This window comes from Antedon mediterranea, chromosome 7 (genome assembly GCF_964355755.1).
Source record: "Antedon mediterranea chromosome 7, ecAntMedi1.1, whole genome shotgun sequence".
In the NCBI taxonomy this organism is placed as follows: domain Eukaryota; kingdom Metazoa; phylum Echinodermata; class Crinoidea; order Comatulida; family Antedonidae; genus Antedon; species Antedon mediterranea.
In genome coordinates this window covers 25,051,729-25,074,776 of record NC_092676.1, presented here as the reverse complement: position 1 = coordinate 25,074,776, position 23,048 = coordinate 25,051,729, and the positions used below count along the sequence as shown (strand labels likewise).

The 23,048-nt window shown below is 34.3% G+C and overlaps 1 protein-coding gene across 2 annotated transcripts in view; it reads left to right on the top strand.

Moving 5' to 3' along the window:
- Window positions 1-16,643: 16,643 nt before the first annotated feature.
- LOC140053965 (guanine nucleotide exchange protein smcr8a-like) overlaps window positions 16,644-23,048 on the top strand; it is a 47,057-nt gene continuing 40,652 nt past the window's right edge. Inside the window, exons 1-7 of one of the 2 annotated variants that reach the window (XM_072098738.1) lie at window positions 16,644-16,709; window positions 17,208-17,436; window positions 17,837-18,010; window positions 18,123-18,205; window positions 20,544-20,674; window positions 21,524-21,672; window positions 22,429-22,579. In XM_072098738.1, the coding sequence (XP_071954839.1) occupies window positions 17,245-17,436; window positions 17,837-18,010; window positions 18,123-18,205; window positions 20,544-20,674; window positions 21,524-21,672; window positions 22,429-22,579 (880 nt within the window). In that variant the 5' untranslated portion in view covers window positions 16,644-16,709; window positions 17,208-17,244. Of the gene's footprint in view, window positions 16,710-17,194; window positions 17,437-17,836; window positions 18,011-18,122; window positions 18,206-20,543; window positions 20,675-21,523; window positions 21,673-22,428; window positions 22,580-23,048 lie in introns of those variants that run through there. The other variant, XM_072098739.1, reaches the window with a different exon arrangement.

Here is a 23,048-nt window from a genome sequence, read left to right as displayed (position 1 = left end):
GGTGCGTTTTATTGATGACGTCAGTTTTTCGGGAGTTGGTGAAAAAAGTTGACGGGAAAGCGGTCGTTGTTTCTGGTACTGGATCTATAGTTATAAATGCGTTGACTGATCGCGCTGTACTCTCATCGCTTAGTGTAAAATAACAAAAGTATACACCCGTGTCGTTGTTTGAGACTTGTTTGATTTTCAAGTCAAAACGTTTGTTATTTTTACTTACTATCACAGATATGAAACGCCGATTGTCTTCTTCCGATATCACTACGTCATTTGTGGATAATGCTTTGTGATTCTTGTACCAAACGATATTTTCGTCACGAAACTGTAAAGGGCGGGAAAACTCGCAACTCAGTGTTAGCGTAGAGCCTTCAATAGCGTGCCCAGACTTAGGTTGTTTCGTAATAATGCCTGAAGCCTGACACAACCCAATGAATATCAAAACAGTCCTAGATACATTTATCAGGGCTACAAAGCCATAATTCACACTTCCACCCAATACCATCTTGGAGCAGCTTACTAATGTGTTTAATTATCTTCTACACATAGTAAAAAAAAATATATTGTCACTCGTCATTGTATGTAAATTAAAGTATATGATAATTTTGGTTGGATAATACTCGGATGTAGTCCCATGGTAGCAATGATCTCAACAATCGTTTCCTCAGTGGTAATCTAACCAAATTTCCAGATTGCTTTAACAATCGTTTCCTGGAGACAATAATTGAATCTGAATAATACGTAATTAATCTGTTAGACTGCATACCATATTAAGTCTGTCAACTTGTAAAGGAATGAGACAAATAGATAACAAGGGTGGAGCCGAGTTTTTGAAATGACGTAATTCTCTCTTCAATCGGGTCATGTCAGCGCTTTTGATCATATTTGCCAGTTTGATTTTCCCACAACAGTATTAGATACCAATACAAATTGTTGATATTAATTCAGTTTATTGATAACTATTAATTTTATGATTTGATTAAAGTAATTCACATAGTTGGAATGCTAGATCACATTTTGTGTCTGACGATTGTCATATCTTTAGGCTTCTATTCGCTTCACCCAGGTCTATTTTCTATGTATTTACCATGCTAGATCCAAACTCATTTTTCCTGAAGATACCTTTTAAATAGAGATCAGCAGTGAAATATGCAGTGAAATATCATGCTTATCTAGCCTAGAGCATGACCCTTCTTTGTGGGAAAACCAACCCGGTAACCAATCCGGGCCTGAAGAGTTCAGTGGCATTTGTATTAATTGTCCATTTATATTAGGAAATATCACATATTAAAACTATTCAAATGTCATGAAAATACTAAAATTGTTTTTACACATTGAACTTAATGTATATATAGTACAATTAAATGTTGGTTACAGTACTAACACCGTGATTCTGTATAAGAAAATGACAACTTTAAATCGAAAATTCTGTTTTGAATGGTTAGTCGCTTAGCCCTTCTATAGTAACATCATGCATTAAAAGTTGTAAACAGAATCTATATAACAATTTACTATATTTCAGGAAATGTGTTTTAGTTTACGTTTGTCACCGGTTTTAGATGTGAACATGTTTTAACAAAAAATCTGTACACTTTGAGTAGAGCCTAGACAATAATTTTATTAAAAAATGAAATATTATTTTTAATTTTACTTAGCATTTTGGTAAGGATATAACCGAACAAGTTTGTTCATATAATCATATCTTATATATGGGAGTAAACTAGACCGGATAACATGTGTGAAATTAGAAATTAAGCTTTAAATGAAAGAAAGAAAGAAATGTGCAAATCTATACAATTACAATTTGTGTCAGCCGGCAACCAATTCTGCAACTGTCACTAGATCTTTTAACCGACTATATCGCAAGTCATCGAGACAAAGTAAATACAACAGTAGTTGCAGTATATTATACATTTCAATGAATGTTATCTCTTTATCAAGTAAATTATAGTAGAATAACTCCTCATTCGATTTTTGTTGTTAGCAGACAGTTGGTCTGAAGTACCCATGAGACTGAAACTTAATATGAAAAGTTTTTGAGGAGTATCAATTCGGTACTGTTTCTGCAATCTACGTGAACGTTTGACATTCTCGGTATTGATTTGTCGATTTTGTTTTTGCCACTCTAAATATCACATAATTTTTATGTCCAGATGATGCAAATTGTTTTAGGGCGTACATTATCTTAATAAATATTTTATTTGTATGCCTTCACCTGTCACCTATATTCACCTGTATTTAAGTTCCTTCTGAAAAAAATGATAAAACTGTGCTTGGTTTTGACGATTCGTCATGGAAAATCCACTGCATCACTGAAGAACATTCTTAGAAATATCTTAACCAGTTACTGATAATGTTGTGATACGTCTACATAGGTTTAATATCTTCAAGAACGGATGTTAATGTTCTTAGAAATGTCCTTTAACATTTACTGATGTTTATTTCATCTTTATCTCCTAATAGCTGTCCTTGTATTTTGGACGCTGTGATACGTCTACATATGTTTTATATCTTCAAGAACTGGTAATGTTCTTAGAAATGTCCTTTCAACATTTATTGATAATTTTTATTTTATCTTTATCTCCTAATAGCTGTCCTTGTATTTTGGACGTTGTGATACCTCTAGTTTGATATCTAGAACTGAACTATGGTAATGTTCTTAGAAATGTCCTTTCAATGTCGCTACTGAGTCGATGTCTTTTTGACATCTTCAAGAACTGAACTATGGTAATGTTGAGAAGGCAACTTTAAAGACGTCATTTCAACCGTGTGTGAACTGCTGCTGCTAGCATTGTCTTTGAGTAAACCAACACGATGCATTCGGTCAGTGTTGAGAGTCGTATACTCACTTCGTGCTCCCCCTTCTTTTATGTATTCTTGATACTCCGATCGCTTCTTACCTTTATGCTGACTGAAACCATTCCAACTCATAAATCTTCTTCGTTTTCCATCTTTATTATCCGCTTGAAAATGCAAATGTTGATGAATTAATTGAAAGGTTGCGATTTGTTTGCGTAAACACAAAGCAGTAATAATGATTGTAATAAAAATAATAAAAAAGAAAATTCCGTCTGCCATTAAATGCAAGATTAGCGCACTTTGTAGTTTTGTATCAAGATAATTCAGATCAATATTATCGTTATTATTTAAATTGTTTTTATTTGTTGTTGTTGTTGGTACACTTGGCCGATTTGGTGCAAGTAGCTGTGACACCATAGATGTGCCATCGCCATTGTGGTGGACGTTCGTCGTTAGTGTTGGAATTGCTCCAGATTTAACTATTCTGCGAACACCTATAGAAGCAGCAGGGGATGGCACAGTGCTACCCCTCGAAAATACAACACAGAAATAAATACCGGCGTCCGACAGTTTTACGTTGTATATTATCAATGTGAATCGACTTCCCGAACCAGAAATTATAACATGTGTCCTATTTTCAAGCGCTTTAGAAAAAACATCATTATTCCTTGTTAAAGCTCCACCAGCACCTGATTTATACCAAGCAACGTGTTCCTCTGTTTGACTAAGATTCAACCTCTGATTAAGTCCGCATGTCATAGAGGCAACGTCACCTTCATTTACCGTAACATTCCTCGGCGTTTCAAAGAAAGCTATCCGTTGCATACATCTAGAAATGTGCAAGTATGAAAATAGTGTAGCAATAAAAACATACAGTTCGCGCAAAATCATCTTGAAAAATATTATGAACCATATGATTGACGATAAACCGATCTATCTGACGTACATAGCCTACTCGACAAAACCATCAAAACAAAGCTGAAGTTTGACCAGTTATATCCCGGCGAATAATCTGTGTTTTTCAAATAGTGGTTCCCATATATTATTCTCAAACAACTCAGCTTGCTTGCTTGTATTATAAACAAAGTACGTATTGCTGTTGTCAAAATCCACGGCACTTTGACCTATAATATTATGAACATGAAAACCTGTCAGAACGGCGTATACTCCACGCTGGTTTTGATATGCCCTCCTTCTATAAAATCATATTCAAGGACAACATTTACCAGAATACATTTTGTTCCAGCTTGTCTCTCCTTAGGTCAACCTGCGTATGACCTCAATGTGTGCATAATCTTGCGACGCAATGACCAGACTCCCGAGGTCGTGCTACAATAACCTCCCCAGGGTTTTTACATTATATGAATAGACTTACAATTAAATTGTATGAATTTGCAAAACGTGTCTTCACACACACCAGGTGTGACCTCATCCGATCTTGTTTTCAGATATTGAATAAAGCAAAACGGAGTTTGAGAACGATCTTATTTATTATATCGGAGTGAATCATCCAGAACAAGGTTTGCAACATTTTGAGACAAACACAGGAAGCAATAGATATCTCTGCTAATCTATCTGTGCTGCAAACTCAGGAACTAACAAAGTTTTAGAAAATAAACTTTAATTACAGTACTAAACTATCCCGCGGGATAAATCGGTCGTCACTATTCCAGCGCCACCCTTAGTCTACTTACTGACCGCAAAATATTTCATAAAAATTACTAATACCGAGTCGACTTTGATTGGGATTATATTTTGTTTCACCCTACTATTAAAAGGTCAATTTTACTGTATAAAATGAGTAATTATGACAAATATAATCGACAGCTATTTCGATGATAGTGAGTATTGCTTCCGGTTGTCTGATTACGTTTAATTAACGCTTAGTTATCGAATTTGACAGGTCCGGTTAAGACAGGTAACACTCCTGGATTATAACAGACTATTGAGTTAAGCTAAGTTTAATTACGTAAACACCAATTTGTAGTACTTTTTTTTTTATAAAAGTAGAAATATTTTGGTGACTACAAGAATCGGTTTACCCGATTCTTGTATCTGAAATATTTAGTAGGAATGTCTTTCTCAATGACGTAATTTTTATAAAATATTATCAGTTAGGCCTACAGGACACCATTCTTGATTAAACAACACATTAAAAAAAATCAGTTAGGCCTCGTATTCATGCCGCCTCTCGTACTACTGAGTTTCGCTGTTTATAGGATTGGGTTTATTAGGAGAGAGTTTTTCTTTTTTGTTGATCTAATCGATCGAAAAGTACTAAAAATGGTACTTACAACAACATTTCGCAAGCATTCAGCTTTCTTTCTCAAGTAGACTGTTAATATTGGTTACAACAAAAAAGAAATTTCTCTCTTATAATATTAGGATCTAAATGAACCTTTTTCAGGATTAGTAAGATTAGTAATTTCTCCTTTTCTAGTTTCTGTTATATGTTTCCATTATTTTCCTGGAATAAATAGGTTAATGTTGTAATTTAAACTTTTGTTTTGTGCTACAATTTTTACAATGTACATAATGTTAGAATGTTATGATGACTTTATTGAAAGTTGTTTTCAAAAACTTTGGAAAACTTCAACAGATACGTTTCCATTTTCTTTAATAATTTAAAGAATATATAACTTATGGAATTACCCGCAAATTAAGAGAACTTTTTAATATTACATTTAAAGCCATTTATGAATCTGTGTTATGAACCCAAATATCTCACTTGGGAATTTGTTTCGATTGTGCCGGAAATGTTTCTTTAGAATCTCAACAAGCGGACACATGCGATTCATTTTGTCATTTTTGCTTACTAAATGTATCCGACATTTGTTCTAAATTGAGTCACAATAGACTCAACTGATAAACTTTGGTAAGAAACTTAGACAGTATAATCGAGTCTAAACTAAAAGGAATTTTATCAACGGTTGTAGGAATAAGTTATTTTCTTTGAAAAACCCCACACCGACGACCAATTCGCGGTTAGTCTCGCTTTTACCACGTGTTGTTATATGTAAAAAAAGTTACCGTATTTACAGCGGCAGAAGATTGAATATCGTACCGACCTACTGCTGGCAAGAAAGATAACCTATACAGGCCTGTTGATAATGATCCAATTCAATAAAAAACCTGTTGCGATAAGATATATCAAAAATATTATTTTAATCAATTAAATAAAAAATTCAAATTCCGGAATATAGGCATTAATAAAATTAGTTCCCTAAAGAAACAAAAATGATAATTTGTTTAGTTTGTTCATGCTTCAACTAGCAATACAGTAGGCCTACATCTGTTAACTTTCTGGAAATATGTAAGTTAAAACGACTCGTTTACAAATGCGTGACTTGCTGGTCTAGGCAATCTTACCCTTTTCGTTAATCACTCCTTTGTGTGGAATGGAAACTTCTAGATTCCAAATTACTATAATTATTAGCAAAACACAAATAGATTTTGTGAAACAATCTATGGTGCATGGAATAAATAATGGCGGATAATTATAGAATGGTATCAAAAATGCAACACGCGCATGTGTACTAGGTCCTGTTCGTTTGAACTCGAAAGCTTCCAAAACAGTACCGTGTATCTTACGTCATGCGCCGCGCCATTGAGTTTTGTTCAAATGCTTCAATCTGTTTATATATTTCATATCATATTATGAAAAAGGAAATGTATTATTATATTAAGGGAATATCAGGAAATAGGCTATATACGGTCGAAACAATTTGGTAATTGGAGGTTACTGCGCAGCATGGTCTGCACATGTTTCAGCAAGGTACGAAAGATTGATGCCGGGCACGCTTATCCAGATTATACTACCTGTCTCTAGACTTGCTCCAACTCTGTAAGCCTATTTATTGTCTCTTTTTTATGGTGGTAGTTCACGATGTTTCGTTTTTTCCAAGCTCAAGTAGTGTACGTATGAAACGCCATATGTGCCAACATATTTATCTTTTTACTAATATTAAAAGTCAAAACCCGTCTGGGACCCAGACTATCTATCTCCATAATGTGTACCCGCAGTTCTCTGTCACTTCTGGTATTTACTATTCTTCACGACGGTTCTTAAGTTAAGGGATTGAATGTTTTTGTATAAGGCATGTATATGTTTTAAAGACGTTTGATGGATACAATTTTTCCCGACTTCGGACTACGTTAGTGAGTATAAACTGCTTTTCATAGTTTTAACGAAATACCTCCAGTACGAATACGATGACAATGTAATAGGCCTACACAGCTGTAGTGAGTCTATAGTGTTAGCAGACAATGCATATGTCTACACGGCTGTAGTGAGTCTATAGTATTAGCAGCGAATAATAACTTCACAATACATGTGTTCGATGACTATTTTTTTTAAAGCTAGAATAATATACAAACCCACGAGTGTCCTATATAATGTGTTTTTCAAGGCATCAGAGTTACACTGAAAAAACATGATAGCGATAGTTTTAATCAGAAAATAAATTTTAATCTTAGATTTCCTGTTTCAATAGTTACTCATTACGATGTGGGTTTAAAATGAATCACCAATTTGTTAAAAATTTCACACATTCAGAAAATTAAAATACAATAATTGAATACGTAAACGAAAATACTATGTAATACTTTGTTTAAATGCGCATTATTCATTCAACCACAGAGGGCGCTATTTATGACAAACTTTTTAAAAAGTTTGTCATAAATAGCGCCCTCTGTAAAATATATTAAAATTATATCTTTCATGAGCTCAAATAAAGTGAGTCGCGCCCTTAATGTTTGGAAGATCGATGTTCTACTTGTAATATTGAATGTGGAGATATCAATTGAGTCAGAGAGTAATCACAGATGTCAAAGAAATTCAATGAGTTACTTAATTTACATTGGATAATAAAAGGCGTACACGTCGCGCGCGTTCAACCTCTCAACCGAGGTTCTTATACTCTCTTGTTGTCATCGCGTATAAATCAGTTCAATTAATATGCTCTGTCTACACTATAAAACTAGACAAATGAAGTGTGATGTGCCCAAATATGGTAGGGATATACCCAAATATGGTAGTAATATGACCTCATGTCCATATATGCGTACATCGCATTTATTTGATAGTGTAGACAGAGCTAATATTTCGACATTCGACTATTAGTAATTTACGTAATACAGTAGTATCCCTATGAACCACAGTTTTCCTAGGCCTACCGCAATGACTTACTATGCGTAAACGACGGCAGTGCGCCGTCAAGGAACATGTACCGTAGCCTTTTCATTCATCAGGAAATGAGTCCTCTGTAAGCATAATGGAGCTACCGATTTATATTACTATTATCTGTTATTATGATTTATGATAAACAAAACGGATGCTTTAATGGTCCTTGTAGTATATATCCCTATGTACAACAGAAAGTTTATATTGTGACGCATTGCTTTTATTACAGTTGTTTTCTGTTTAAGTCTGTCACCTGTGAATGAGGTAATTATCCGGGAATTCACTCTTCCTTGGTTTATAATGTGTTATAATGATAATAATGTATCAACGCCGAGAATTGTATACGGAGTGGAAAATATTGCAATATAAATATCAATCATTAGTCAACCTAGTGGAGATTATTAATTATTTAAAATATGGCTTTTCTTTTATAACTAAATTGTGTGCAGGTCCTTAAATACCGCAATGTCTTAAGTGGAGTACGCAGTGAGTATAGCAGGACAGATGTCTAGGAAAGCTTTTCCCATACTGTTTCTTTTTATTGTACCTGTTCGGACTATAGTCATACCAGTGTAAACTAGTGTTAAGTAACCTTTATTCCAAAAATAAGATAATAATAATTTATGAGTGTAAATGTATACAGTAATCTATTTCACGGTTCAATCTATCGCATCATAGTTAGGTGGAAACTCACCTTTCCCGTGCGCACTGTTGGTATAAATAGCAGTACTCAAGAAAACAATGAATTAATACAAACAATGCGGAAGTCTATACATTTCCGGTGTCGACAAAACTGCATGTTCACCGTTGGTGAACTTAAAAACAATTCGATTGTTTAGTTGAACGGCACACAAGCAAACGCTTTCTCAAAAACTTATTCAGCAACTCAGCCGAACTAACTAACTTTCGTATTGGCCAACATGAAAAATTCAAACATAAGTTTCATTCTATTGTGGATATGCATGATGATAAATCCAATATCTATGCTACAATGTGATGTGAGCCCTGTAAATGTAATCCGTCCCGGAGAAATGGCAACGTTCTTATGTTCTACCGAAAACAACAGTAGCTCAATTGTGTTTCGTAAATATGGAAAGAGAATGACCGGTACATCAGAAAGGCAAGATGGCAACCGTCGGATTTTCGAGGTGAGACAAGAGGTTACAGAAACCGATAATTTTGCCATTTTTAAATGTTCAGAGCGTTTTGACAATCAAGAAAAACTAGAATGTGAATTGAAAAGTCCGCTGGAGATACAAGCAAAAGCTGAGATTGATCCGCCGTACCGCATTCTATCCCGCGGGGAAGATGCTGTGTTTGTCTGTCTTGGAGAAACTGTTCCCCAGGTTACATACTACAACTGGTGGGTAGAAAAAGTGAAAGTTGATTTGTTGTTGCCGAAGGGACAGTTTATTAAAGAAGACGGCGGCCGTACGCTTCGTATACGTAATGTTACTGAAGAATTGCATCAATCCGAGATTAAATGTCGAGTTGGAAACGGTGTTGAGGATCAGAGGAGTAGAGCCAATGCCAAATCATTTTTATTTATAGAAGGTATGGCCATGCCAACAAATTTCACTATGCATCATGGACGTACCACCACCACAACTAATGCTGCACCCACTGCAACTGAAAACAATCTATTAGATATTAAGTTATATTTTATTATTGGCGCAGCTGGTACTCTGATATTTTCCATCATTTTTGTCTGTTTGCTGTGTGTTTGTAAAATGAAAAAAGACAATCGGCAACAAAGGAAACAATCAATCAGTAAAGACCCAGTAGCCACTACCAAATTTGACGATGTTGAACGCGCGCGTCCAAACTCGTACTCAGAACTTCCCAACAACACTGGTAAGACGATCGAACCAGTTACTCAATGGAAAGTCGTTACAATGGACACATTCCGCGAAGAAGAACCGGATTTCGGACCCAGACTGTATCCAGATCTCGACGAGGAGGAGCAGGACGATACAAACATTTACGAAAACATGGACTCGCTTGGGAATGCCAAAGGAGCCAGATACAGTGGATATGCAACCATGGCATCAGTGCAGCCATTATAAATATTTTAGAATAACTATAATATAAAAAAAAACACTTTATTACAACAGGGAAGCGTGAAAGTAATTAGGTAATTATAAATTTCAATCTTCTGATAACATCAACGAATACATATTTGTTGCGCATGCGTACAGCGTACTATTGTTTTTCTACTGGTTTAATAGTGGAAAAGTAGTCAGGCATCAGTTGAACATTTCAAATTAATCAGTGTTTAAAAAATCAGAATGTTTTACTGTAACCTAAATATAATAAAGACTCAATGCGTTTTGTCTATGTTTACATTAGTTTGCTACAGGTAGTAAAAGCTGCTTTAAATCATCTAACTACTGTATATTTGCGTGAAAGTTTTCGAAATTTCTCAATTAATTTAATCTTACATAAAATAATAACATTTCATTTTTAAGTTACCGTACCAAAATATTTTATTTAGTAGTAACTTATGTTTATGTATAGTAAAGTATTAAATTATATACTGTACAAATAATTATCTGAAATATGCTGTAGGTAGTAAAAGGCTGCTTTAAATGACATCTAGGATAACTAAGTAGGCCTGTTGTGTTTTCGAAATTTCTTAATTTATCTAATCTTACCTAAAACAAATGGTAAAGTTACCTTTGCTAAATATTTTTTCAACTAGTACCTTACGTTTATGTACAGTTTAATATTTAAATTATATAAAAACAATTATCTGAAATTTAAAAAAAAATGTATCTGTAAAATCTTAAATATCTAAATAATGTACGATCATGCGGTTGAATAAATAATGCAATTGTATAATGGTTCGAAATCCGGACATCATTTAGGAGTTGGGTTCCGGTACAGTTACACTTGTTGATATTACAATTATTTTCAGCATACAGGCCTAGATTCTTTATTGTACAGCCCTAATAAAACGTGTACATATTGCTGTGAATAAAAATAAATAAAAAATATGAAGAAAAATGTTGAAGTGGTATTGTGTTACCCGAACTGCTTTTGCCAAACACGTCTCCCCGTTGTTTTCCATTTTTAAAATTAAACTTTTCAATATTTTTCACGAATTATGCATGCGACGGTCTGATTTAGGACCTTATTTGCCTTCAGTAGTTAGCTTTAGGCCTACGACCTAGTTTCTCCTCCCTCTCCCACCCACCATCATCAAGACTGTACGGATTTCATACCACTACAGCATTTAGGCCGAATTGTTTCATACCAATATTATGACTTCTACCTTCATGCATTATTACCGTGTTGTTATTGATAGTAGGCGTCAATAACCTCCGGACTGAAATTACCGGATAGTTCAGATTATCAATCAATTATTGAAAGTACAATCTTATAGGATTAGTAAATTAATTCAATCAATCATATCACACAAACTTGCTTAAAAAAAAAAATTGATAGTAACGGCGATCAGGAAAAAAAACCACATTTGATGAAGTCCTAATGAACTTATTGTCTTTTGTCTCCTGGCATGCCTTTTGTTAGGCTTGCCCCAAGTCTGTATTATCTTTTTTTATATTTATTTGTTTTTATTTCGACCGCGATTTTTGTCTGAGTATCCAGAATCAAGTAGTATACGTATGAAACGCCATATGTGCCAAAATATTTATCTTTTTACTAATATTAAGACAAAACTCCGTCTGGAACCCAGACTAGCCTTTTGTTTATTCGTTGGATTGCCTACTTTCATCGACGATAAAAAACAAAAGTAAATGTGTTTAAGACCGCGTGCCATGGGTCACGTGGCGTATGGGTCACGTGGGCGGAATAATAGAGGAGTGGTAACGGATATTATTGCAGTAATAAGTGTTAATTAGGTGACGTAACTATAGCTTCAACCTAATTTGAAGAATTCGGAAAAGTACAGGGTGTGTTGTTGGAAACGGATTTGTGACGTATGAATTCTCAAGTCAAATTTTATTGCCAATCTAAAAATCGAAACTCTGTTTCAGAGAAGATTGGTTCGTAGAAAATAAAGCGAAAGATAAAAATAGAAAAAGGGTAGGGTTGAAGGTGTAGACTCATTACGTTGGTTAACAGCGTATACGCCTGTCTGAATATCTGAAGAAGGATTAGGTTAGGCTTGGCAAGAACGTGGAGAAATAAGTTATTTTTCCATGGTAAGAAGAAGTTTGATGATGATACGTTGGTTCCAAATACAGGAAATTACGTCTAATTATTTTTCCAATCACAATATCGAACTGTCGCTTGTAATTGATCAAATTTTTATTGATAGTTTTATTTTTGTTTTGTTTTACTAAAGCAAAGGAGCCATAATAACTCCATTGGTTTAGATGAGTCTACTTAATACAATCACAATGATAAACAATATCAAACAGTGTAGAACAAAAATAAAGTGTTTGGAAACTGGTGTTTAACTCTCGGATGTAAAATTATAAACAAAACTGCCATTAATATTTTGATTGACACAAACTGACTATGTAGAATATTTTAGACCAATTAAAAAAAAAATGAATGTATTATTATGACCTATTACTAATATTAGCCTACGTTATTGTTCACAACATTAATGTTAGTTTTCAAAGTTAATACTAGATGCAATTAATGTGTAAACTTAATTTTGGTTTTTATGTTGAAAACTGTGGGGAATAACCGTTGTGTCGTGCGACTGAATTGCACATAATTTAAAAAAATCCTTAATGAGTTCTATTTACATTTTACCTCCGCCAAGGAGGGATATGTAGTCGATCGCGTGTGTTTGTTTACCTTCGCCCAAGGAGTCGATCGCGTGTGTTTATCTGTATGTTTGTACTTGGCAAAATTTTGCCAAATAGGCCTATAGTATTTATTTTGTTTGTATGTTTGTATGTATGTATGTTTGTTTGTTTGTTAGCACGATAGCGCAGTTTTCAAGTTATCATTCTGAATTGTTTGGTGTATGATTATGTTACCATTTTTTAACTAACTATGTATCAGCTGACTATTAATAACAGCAATAACCAAAAACAAACGGAAATAGGTTTTTTAAAACTACTCGTATAAAAAAACCTGTAGGCCTAAATGAAATCAAACTAGCTTGAAATTACAAATCACAAACTATAACTCTTGGCTCTTGTATAAAAATGAAGGTTTTTGGACAAGTAGTTCTCGAGAAAATGCAATTTCAGTACACTTTTTTTTTTAAGACTGCTCGGCTTTTGAAAATTGTCTCCTATCTTTTAATACTAGCCTGACTAGTCTGACAATAACATCATGTTTGTTATTTGTAATGTTATTAATAAACCATTTTTTTTGTAATAGGCATGCTCTGAAAATATATACCTCCAAATTCGCATACACATGCTTGTAGTGAAATTAGCCTACACCACAGCATTAAGACACACACAAATATATATTTTTTCCCGGAGAAATCTTATGTAGGAGAATTTTACAGTAGGCGGAGATATGTACTCTCGCAGTGGCTTTCTTGTTTGGTATGAAACCAAATGATGGCGAACTTCCGCCGCCGATGAGCGCAAACGAAACCTATGAAAAAGGTTGATATTCTTTCGATTAAATTAGACCTAAATTGGAATCTTTTTGTTTCTGTTTCTACTAATTTTTTGTTTCAATTTTACGCAAAATAGTTATGAAACCAAATTTATATAAAGACTGGCGTAAGGCGTTGACGACGAGTTCAGACGAAAACCTACTGATGAAAAAGGACTGTGAAATCGTGTTTTTTTTTTGGTATGTAAAATCATCCTTTATTTCAAATTAAAAAACATAATGTTACAAACATCCCAGGTCACAGCTTGGAGGACTAAGCATAATAATGCAGGGAAAAACACAACAACAAATACAAAACACTTAAAGAGAAGAAGGTAAAAATAGTAGAAAACGCATCCAAAATGCATAAAATTGAGATTTTATAAAAAAAAATTACAGTTAAAAATTATTAGGCCTATTAGGGAACAATTTTTTCCCGTCGGTTTAAAGCGGAAATTTCATTGGTATACCAATGCCGTTTCGTTTAGTTTTATTTATTTATTTCGTTTCATAAACCAGTATGCCTAAGCGAAGTAAGTACATTTGCCAGATTGTAAACTTTTGTGAAAATCATCGAGGGTGTTTTTTGTTATGGTCTACACTATATTTTGATAACACAATTAATACACCTAACAAAATGAAAGTAAACCATGGCCAAAACAAGAACATCAAATGCGGTTTCATTCTTTTGCCTTTGAACAATGATCTTTGATAAAAATCTAAGTGTGTTTATTTAAAAATCAATTGGTTTCTATTGTCTGATTGTTTTCAAACAAAGGTATCGGTAATTATATTATAATTTTCTATGATTAATGTTTTGCGATGTTTATTATATCTGTAAAAATGTTTATTGGTTTTAGAGGTAATAGCTTTAACACGTGCGCATCTATTGTTGCGGTTTAAATATTGTACTGTATTATAAGAACTCTTGTGACTGAAAAGTGCAAATATAATTGGTGTAATTATTTAAATATTTAAATAATAACTCCCATTTTATGTTGATAGAGAGACAATCAAATAAACTGAGTCTACAGAAAAACAGACAATATAAAAAAAAGTTCTGTAGGCCTTAAGGTTTTTATGACAACATTAAAAAAAAATTAATTATAAGTGTAATCTGTTTGATCACACTTGACAACTGACCAGTTGACCACCCATGCTCTGATTCAGTTAGAATGTTAGAATGTAATTTAACTGATTGAATAGTATTCTTATCCCATAAGCAACGTCCTTATCGATAAAAATACGAATTATTTCGTTGTAACAAATAAGAATTGACTGGTTCTTCAGGAAGCCTATTTTCGGTAGGTCAGCATAGCCTACTAGAGACCATGGTCACAGGAGGAGGCGAGGGAGTGGGGTTGCTGATATGGGGTTGTATATCCTGTAGTGGGTATACCTTGGGTCAGAATCGTTACTTGATGCGCTCGATCGTCAATCTGTAGCCTACACGATGAATGATTAAGCTCTGTCTACACTATCAAACTTTCTGTGACAACAACATGTGATGTGCCCATATATGGTCATGGTGATGTCATATCACTACCATATTTGGGCATATCACTAACATTTTTGAGCACATCACACTTTTTTTTCTCAAACTATAGTTTGATAGTGTAGATAGAGCTTTGGGAAGAGTACTGTTTAACCACTGGATTTAAAATGCACTTCTTCTCCTGTTAATTTCCATTATAATTCTCTGCAAATAGTTCTTGACCATGGGTTGTAAAATTCAAAGACATGTTGTCTCTTATGTAATAGCTTGGCGGATGTATTATTGGTGTTTATAAGAAAGATCAAAGGATAAACCCACATAATATCAAGTCAATCGTAAAATTGTTCATCTTTTAAAAAAAGTACGGAAGCTGCGTGTTATGTTTGATGAAATGTAAACAATTTATAACAAAGGCAATTATATCTGAACACGCGCGTATAAAAATTGATAAAATAAAATGATATAAAGTAACAAAACAAACTCTACAGCTCACTATTTTGGTCGGTCGGTCGGTAAAAACTAATTCAAATTTGAGCACGCGACTGCAGCCATGTATGGCCTTATTTTTAGTAGTATATACCGACACACACTGTATTACTCTATAGGCCTACACATGCCTACCAACTTTTATTATATTCTTAGTTGTTTAAATCCTGTATTACTATTTTTAATGTTATTTTTTCAATATTTTGTACATAATTTAGTTGTATGTAAATAGGCCTATTGTTAAATCATTCTTTAACTTTTATTTTACTTACTCTGGACGTGCTACTGTTTCAAAAGTGTAGCTTCCAAATAAATTATATATATTATACACTGTAGGCCTACTTTATTGCATTTTCTTTGCAATTTAAAAATAAATAGAAAAGATTTATCCAGGAAGGAAAGTACTGTAGCAATGGTTGTCAGAATTACCTCAATAAGTGATGATTACGTCAGGTTTGTAAGATCTATTAACGGATGAATTAGTTTTATCAGGAAAGAGTGAAAATCATTATAATAAAATATTTCGGAATTTTCTATCTATAGTAACAATTATAGAATTAATTGTCTGAATTATACAATTTGCAGATGTAGAATCAATTGAAATCCAGTATTTATAACCGTGATATGACTACAATTTAGAAGGACGTTTAGGCCCTTCAAGGGAACTATGCACATTACGTAAATGAACAATCAATATGGTGTCCAGATTCCAGAATACACATTTTCTAAGTTTGCTATATTATAAGATTATAAGAATAATCAATTTTTAGAATGCACTTCCAACGACAATGGTCAGGGCACCAACTTTTAAAAAGTGATTGGATAACATTAGCACGATAAGACGTCCTAGAAACCACCTTTTTTTTAAAAGAATCTTTAGCCTATGTAGGAGGCCTTACATCAGAGAGACTTGTCGTCAATATACTAAAATTTAAACAACAATTTACGGACATAACTGCTAACTGCTTTCGTATCAAGGCATTTTCAAATTAAAGAAAATAAATAATCAAACGAAATATTGACCATCATGCGTTCATTCTGCCGGAACAATTAATTAATAACGGCGAATATATAATATCTATCGACAAGTTTCTCATGAATAATATGTTTGTATACTAATCACTCATGCGTAACAAAATCATCAGGTGACTTGTGAAACGGGGAGTTTTTCACAAAATTTTGACTCTCATTCTGTGTATGTGCTTCGTCTTCTTAAAGGTTCTCGTTTACATATTTTCATGAAAATTGTTAAAAAAAGTTACCGTTTATTAAACAGTAGACATTATGATGTAATTATAATACTGAAAACCAGTGCTAGGCTAGGCTAGGCCAGGCCAGGCCTAGGCCTAGGTCTACTCTACTAGCTAGGCCTAACTAGGCCCTATAGACCCCAACAACAAGTGTAGCATGCAGAGCCTTCTTCCCAGCAGCCCAGCCAGGTCCAGGAGACACGTCCTCTCTCTAGAGAAATGTAGGATAGGTTTAGGCCTAGCTAGACAGGGTATTCCCCAGGCTCAGAGATAGCAGTGCAAGGTTAGGTCTATATTATTAAGTTGGAGTTGGCCGGCCTAACCATTTAAAAAAAAAAATAAATATTATATTACTACTATTAGCTTGGCCTACTAGGGCCTTGACCTTAACATATACAGTATAGTAAATAGAAAAGGATCAATTCCTAATTGTCAATTGACCTGTGTGTTCTTTTTGCTTTTATAGCAATCGACTCGGAAGCTAATGCAGCAACGGCGTCAACATGTTTGCTGCGGGTTATTCAGTAAGCGATGACCAGATGCTGAATGATGTCGATGATACCGAGAACAGCCATATACCTGCGGACCTTCTACCGGTTTTCACACCCCCAAACCCATGGCCTACCTCACCAAACTTTGAAAATGATTTCATCATGATTTCTGAATTTTGTGAAATTGAAGGTCCCAATCCATTGGTGGGTAGTATAATAAATAAACGGCCATTATTAATAGGATTTCCCACACATGACATGTGCCCTCTATGACTAGTTAGTAGTAGTAGTATATGAACAGTACACTAGGATCATTAGTGTATGGAAAGAGGCATAAAGGGCCTTAAAAATTATTAGCCTTTTTGACATATTTTATCCCTTATGATCTCCTGCTCAAGGGTCCACATAAGCTCTGTGGTCACCCTGGGGCCTCCCCATAAGCTCTGGGCCCCCATAAGCTCTGGGCCCCCCATAAGCTCTGGGGCCCCAGGGTTTAGCTAGTGATTGCTCATAGCCGTCATACCACTGACCAGGATATGTGACATGTTTTTTATGGGAAAATAAATTGTTCACAATTCTAATCTTTATTTCTATATTACTGTAGATAACTATTCCATCTGATGGTGGGGGTGATTTTGACAAGGAGCAGTTTGCTGTCAACATCATGTCCGTTGATTACAACGCCACTAATTCATCTCGTGCAGCAAACGGCGTGTTCACCATTTACGATGACACGTGTCTCCTCCAGGAGGAACTGAGTGAGGGTGCTCATGCTTATGTAAGTGAATAGTTTTGCTTTTATATTGAATTTATAAAATTTTGAATAATATCTTATTTCTTGTGTTATGAAGGCATACAATAAATAAATAAAACTGTTTGTTTCTTTTTAGGTTCATCACTTTACTCTTTATGACATCTATGCCCGAGGCTTTGTCAGACCTTTTTGTTTAGCATATATCACATCAGAAAAAAAGTAAAAATTTCAATTATTTTTAAGGACTATCTCCTAATTTTATTAATAAATTAATTTTTTTATTAGTATGTTTACTCTGTAATTACAGCAAGGATAAACTATACAAGTCTCATTTTAGGCTAAGGGTAAATTTACACAGAAGAGCATTAACGGTAAAGCGTGGTTCCCACTAGCGACGCAACACAAGGACGTAACGCAATGCAAGTGAATTGACCAATCGCAAGCGATGGCTTATATGCTTGTGATTGCTAACTGTCTATAACTTCGCTTGTCATTGGTTAAAACGCTTGCGTTGCGTTTACGTCCTTGCGTTACGTTCTAGTGGGAACCAAGCTTAAAGTGGGGTTCCGGGTTTAAAATGAATAGTAAAAAATGTAAAATATATTTGTTTGTCTCTTGAAAGGTAAAAGTTTCAATTTATATAAGCGCCCAGTGAAGCAGAACGAAGGCTGTGAAATGAGGCCAGATTACACGTGCAGCTACGGCAAAATCACACTGTGGTTACAGAATAGGAAATTCGTGAAATGGTCAATCTTCCGACGACTCGTTATCATTAACCATATCAATTACTTTTGTAAAATTATACTTATCTGATGTAATTTTAGTCGGTCTTCCCATTTATAAAGTCAATTTTCTATGAAAATCCATCAAAACAGTGAAAAATTAGATAAGTTTGCACTTTACGTTTGCCGATTTTCGCACTGACTTAGGGAAAGCCTTCAAAATCAATGAAGCGTAACGTATACATTCCTGCTGAGCGAGGAGAGCGAGACGACGATACACGTGCTCTCTCTGCCCATGCCTGGCATCGTCACATGATAAGCAGATACAGTATACAATACCAAACTGGTCGGGTCGAGTATACCTCGTCTATAATCACAACAACGATGTACAGTATTTGATTGAAGGTCGACTCGACCTACCGGAATGGTATAGATAATATAGCTCGAATGAGAGAGAGTTGGAATATTTGTAAACGTAAGTATTGCTAATTTTAGTGTAGCTTATAGTAAAAGGCCTGGTAGTATCAATTCGCATAGGGTCTACTACACTAGCTAGCTCAATTTTTAACTGGGCCGGATCGGCTAGGTCTCCTTCCTACTACCGGTCTACTTGCTTGATGCAGTATCCGCTTTTTTGGAAAGTAAACTAGGCCTATTTTAGGCCTACTTATTAGACGATCGGGACACCATACGTGCGGACAGCGATCGGACCTTGTTTTGCCTCAATATTTACAGCCGATTTTTGTAGAACGTTGGTTAGGAGTTTGGTTGATAGGATGGGTTTGGAATCCACTGAGTTTTGTTATTTATGGGCCAATCATTTAGTAATAGGCTAGCTAGCTAGGCCCATGAATGATGGCCCCAATGTTTTAACGTAGCCATCGTGGCATGGAATCCCTAGTCAGAAATGGCTCTCACCCATGAATAAAATGATTTAGGCTAGGCCTAGCCTAGTACGTGAAGCCGATATACGGTCTGTACTATTCAAGGTATAAAAATAGTATAATTTATGACTTCGTAATCTGTACTAAATTTTGTATTTCATTAAATGTCAAATAAATATATGCTACTACTGTTATTATTACACTTTAGGCCTAGCTTAGAAAATCTACAAAAAAATGTATTTCACAACGATCGGGTGGTCGTCGTTTGACAGAGGAGAGAGAACACAACGTATGAGCTTGACGTCGCGAGTTTGGAATCCACTGATGACGTGATTTTGTGAATATCTCATGAATATTAATGAGCTTCCCTAAGCTGCTTAAAAACAGACTTTCCATGAATTTACCCTAAAATGTATATGAAATTTAATTTTTTTAATTTCTCGTTATTACTTCTTCATTCTGACATGTCTATGTTGTTATAATATTTTTTATTTAATAAATAAACGATATTTAAAAGCAATTTTAAACCCAGAATCCCCCTTTAAGGGAAAAATTATTTAATATAGAATCTACTGTATGTTATTTCATTATTACAAAACACAGATCTAATGGCTGGTTGATCAGAAACCTGCTCAGTATATTAACAGATTTTTTTGTGGGACAAGCATGCACATTTCCGCTTACCGGTATACTGCTCGTCTGTTTTTGGCCTTTAAGAAGTAGAGTAGTTTTACAGTCTTGACAACAATAATGTGTGTAAAGATAAAAATTTATACCAAAAAAATATATATTTGATGGATGAATAAAAGAAACTTATCAATATATACATCTCTTACGTCTAACTTGTGTGAATCGGAGTGAAAAGACTTGTCTAGTAAATGTGTCATGTATATTATGGGTTTATTTTACATCTAAATAAATAATCAACTATTTTTGTTTCTCTTTTTTTAGTAAACTTGTGGTACATTTTGATAAAATCATAAATAAGTTCAAGAAAGTTACTGAAGCTTTCAAATATGGAAACAGTCGCAACTTTTGTGAGGATTTGAAAAGAAAACTAAAAGATTTAGCTTTCACCAAAGGTAAGTATTAATAATAAATCACCAAGTGACTCAATCTTCTGCATATATTTGTCAAAGGGCCGGTTCAGAACTACAGAGTTATGCTTTCGTATCGTACAACTTCAAATGTCTGAACCACTTCAACGAATTTGACCTCTAACCAATCAAATTTACTCCTGCATACCAGATGTTCATCGGTGACACTTCAGTTTCAAACGAAAGCGTTAGTTAAGCAAATCTGGACACTTTGCTGTTACGACGCTAATTATAATATGACATTGCTTGGGAAACGAAAGCATAACTCCATAGATCTGAACATACCCTAAAGATGACAGTGAATGAATTTGTTTATGGTTATCATTGGTAATAATGCTAGAATATATAAAAAAAAAAATGAGTAAATAGACTTGAAAATGGCCAGAGGGTAAATAGCCAGAGGGTAAATAGCCAGTGGGTAAATAGCCAGTGGGTAAATAACCAGTGGGTAAATAGCCAGTGGGTAAATAGCCAGTGGGTAACAAGCAACAAGATCAGCTACATACGTAGATACCAGCAAAAATAAAATACTGTTTAGATAAAATAATAACCGGAAAAAATTCATAGGTAACCATAACCTTGCATTCTATGAATGTCTCAATGGGGGATATCATCAATGCTACACTATCAACTTTATGTGACAACAAAATATGATGTGCCCATATATGGACATGATGATGTCATACCACATCACAATTTTTTGTCACATAAAGTTGATAGTGTCAGAACTTTAACACAATTATTCAATTTATTTTGTCAATGAATCTAGTTTGATAGTGTAGACAGAGCTTAACACAATTATTTCAAATTTAAAGATTTATTTTTTTTATATAGAAAATCATGTTTCAAAACTACAATACATGGCTACAAGTGAGACTGTAGATAATATTAAAATAAGGACGAGTTATACAAGAGTTATGGAGGAATTGGAAAAGGCCATTGGTGAAACAACACAGATTTTAAATCAATTTAGTACATTGAAGGTGAGGAAATGATATAGTATATATAATTATTTGTACCCTAAATATTCAAAGTATTAAAACCCAAAGAAAATTTGCTGATTCAAAGTTATATTACTCATCTAAGAGTGTATGATTGGAACACTGCCAAATTATATTGTCATTGTAACCGATTTATATCAGGGATTGAGAATATTAAGTCCCATTTAAACGGACAAACGAGCTTGTCCCATGTAGAATATGTATCTATCCTAAGCGAGTTTCTGCTCAACTGCCCGTCCACGATTTGTTTGTGTAAATGGTCATAAGAAATAACATCGATTCTATATTTACTGCTTACCGTTACCACTAGTCTGTGTAAATTGGCCTTTAGTCTGCACACATAAAGTATTGCCCATATTTTAGAAGAATTTGCTAGAGTGGATGGAGGGACAGCTAAGCTAAATTTAAATTGCCTCCCCTCCTCTCTGTGTCCAAAATAAAGCTGTGTCCTCTGAAATTCATTTCTAATCAAATCTGACTAATTGAACCAATTATTATTAAAAGTGGAAAACCAAACTTGACAACTGTCATTGTAAATGTTGTAAGAATGCTGCCTTTCTATTGTGATTACATCATTCTAGATTTTACTTTTTAACAATTAATGATAAAGTGGAATTGATTTTTAAAATGTTACAATTTATCTGCATTTACGTACTAGAATTGTTCATTTTGACAATAAAGACTGTACATGTTACTTTATTGTACATTTGTTTACACTTTGCTCTGATTCCTCTCAAGGTTAACAAGCGATTAGAACGACGTTTCAAGAAAATGGATGCTTCAGAAAATCACCGACGGCAACGAGTTCATTCACAATCTGCTAGTTTACATGGTGATGGTTACCATAGTGAGGGTAGTGAAATGGAAAAAGGATTTTCCATTAGAAAGTGTATGTATATTTTAATGTGAATTGAAATCCTTAGTTTTGTATGAGTTGAAGTTGATCCCCTATTAAGAGGACATCTTTAAGACCTACTGTAACAGTATCACATTAAAAAGGAGTCTCCCCTGAATATGAACTGTGATAGTTTTTAAACAAATATTGCCTCTTGTTCACAGGATACTGTCCCAATAATAGGGATGTTCCCTTAAAATGGACCTGAAATGGATTTTCGATTTTTTTCATTTTAGAATGATGTTTTGGGGGCTATTAGGTGTTGCTAGAATGTATATTGTTACAAAATATAAATTGGCCTTTTGGGGAAAGCCCCATTTGAAAATCAAAAAAATTCGCGGGTGACGTCACTTTGCGAATATATTCCTATCCCTCCAATGGACAATTTGCAGTTTTTTGGCTATAACTCTTGAAATCTATGGTGTATTTTCTAAAAAATGCTTGTGCATTTGCAGAAACGTAT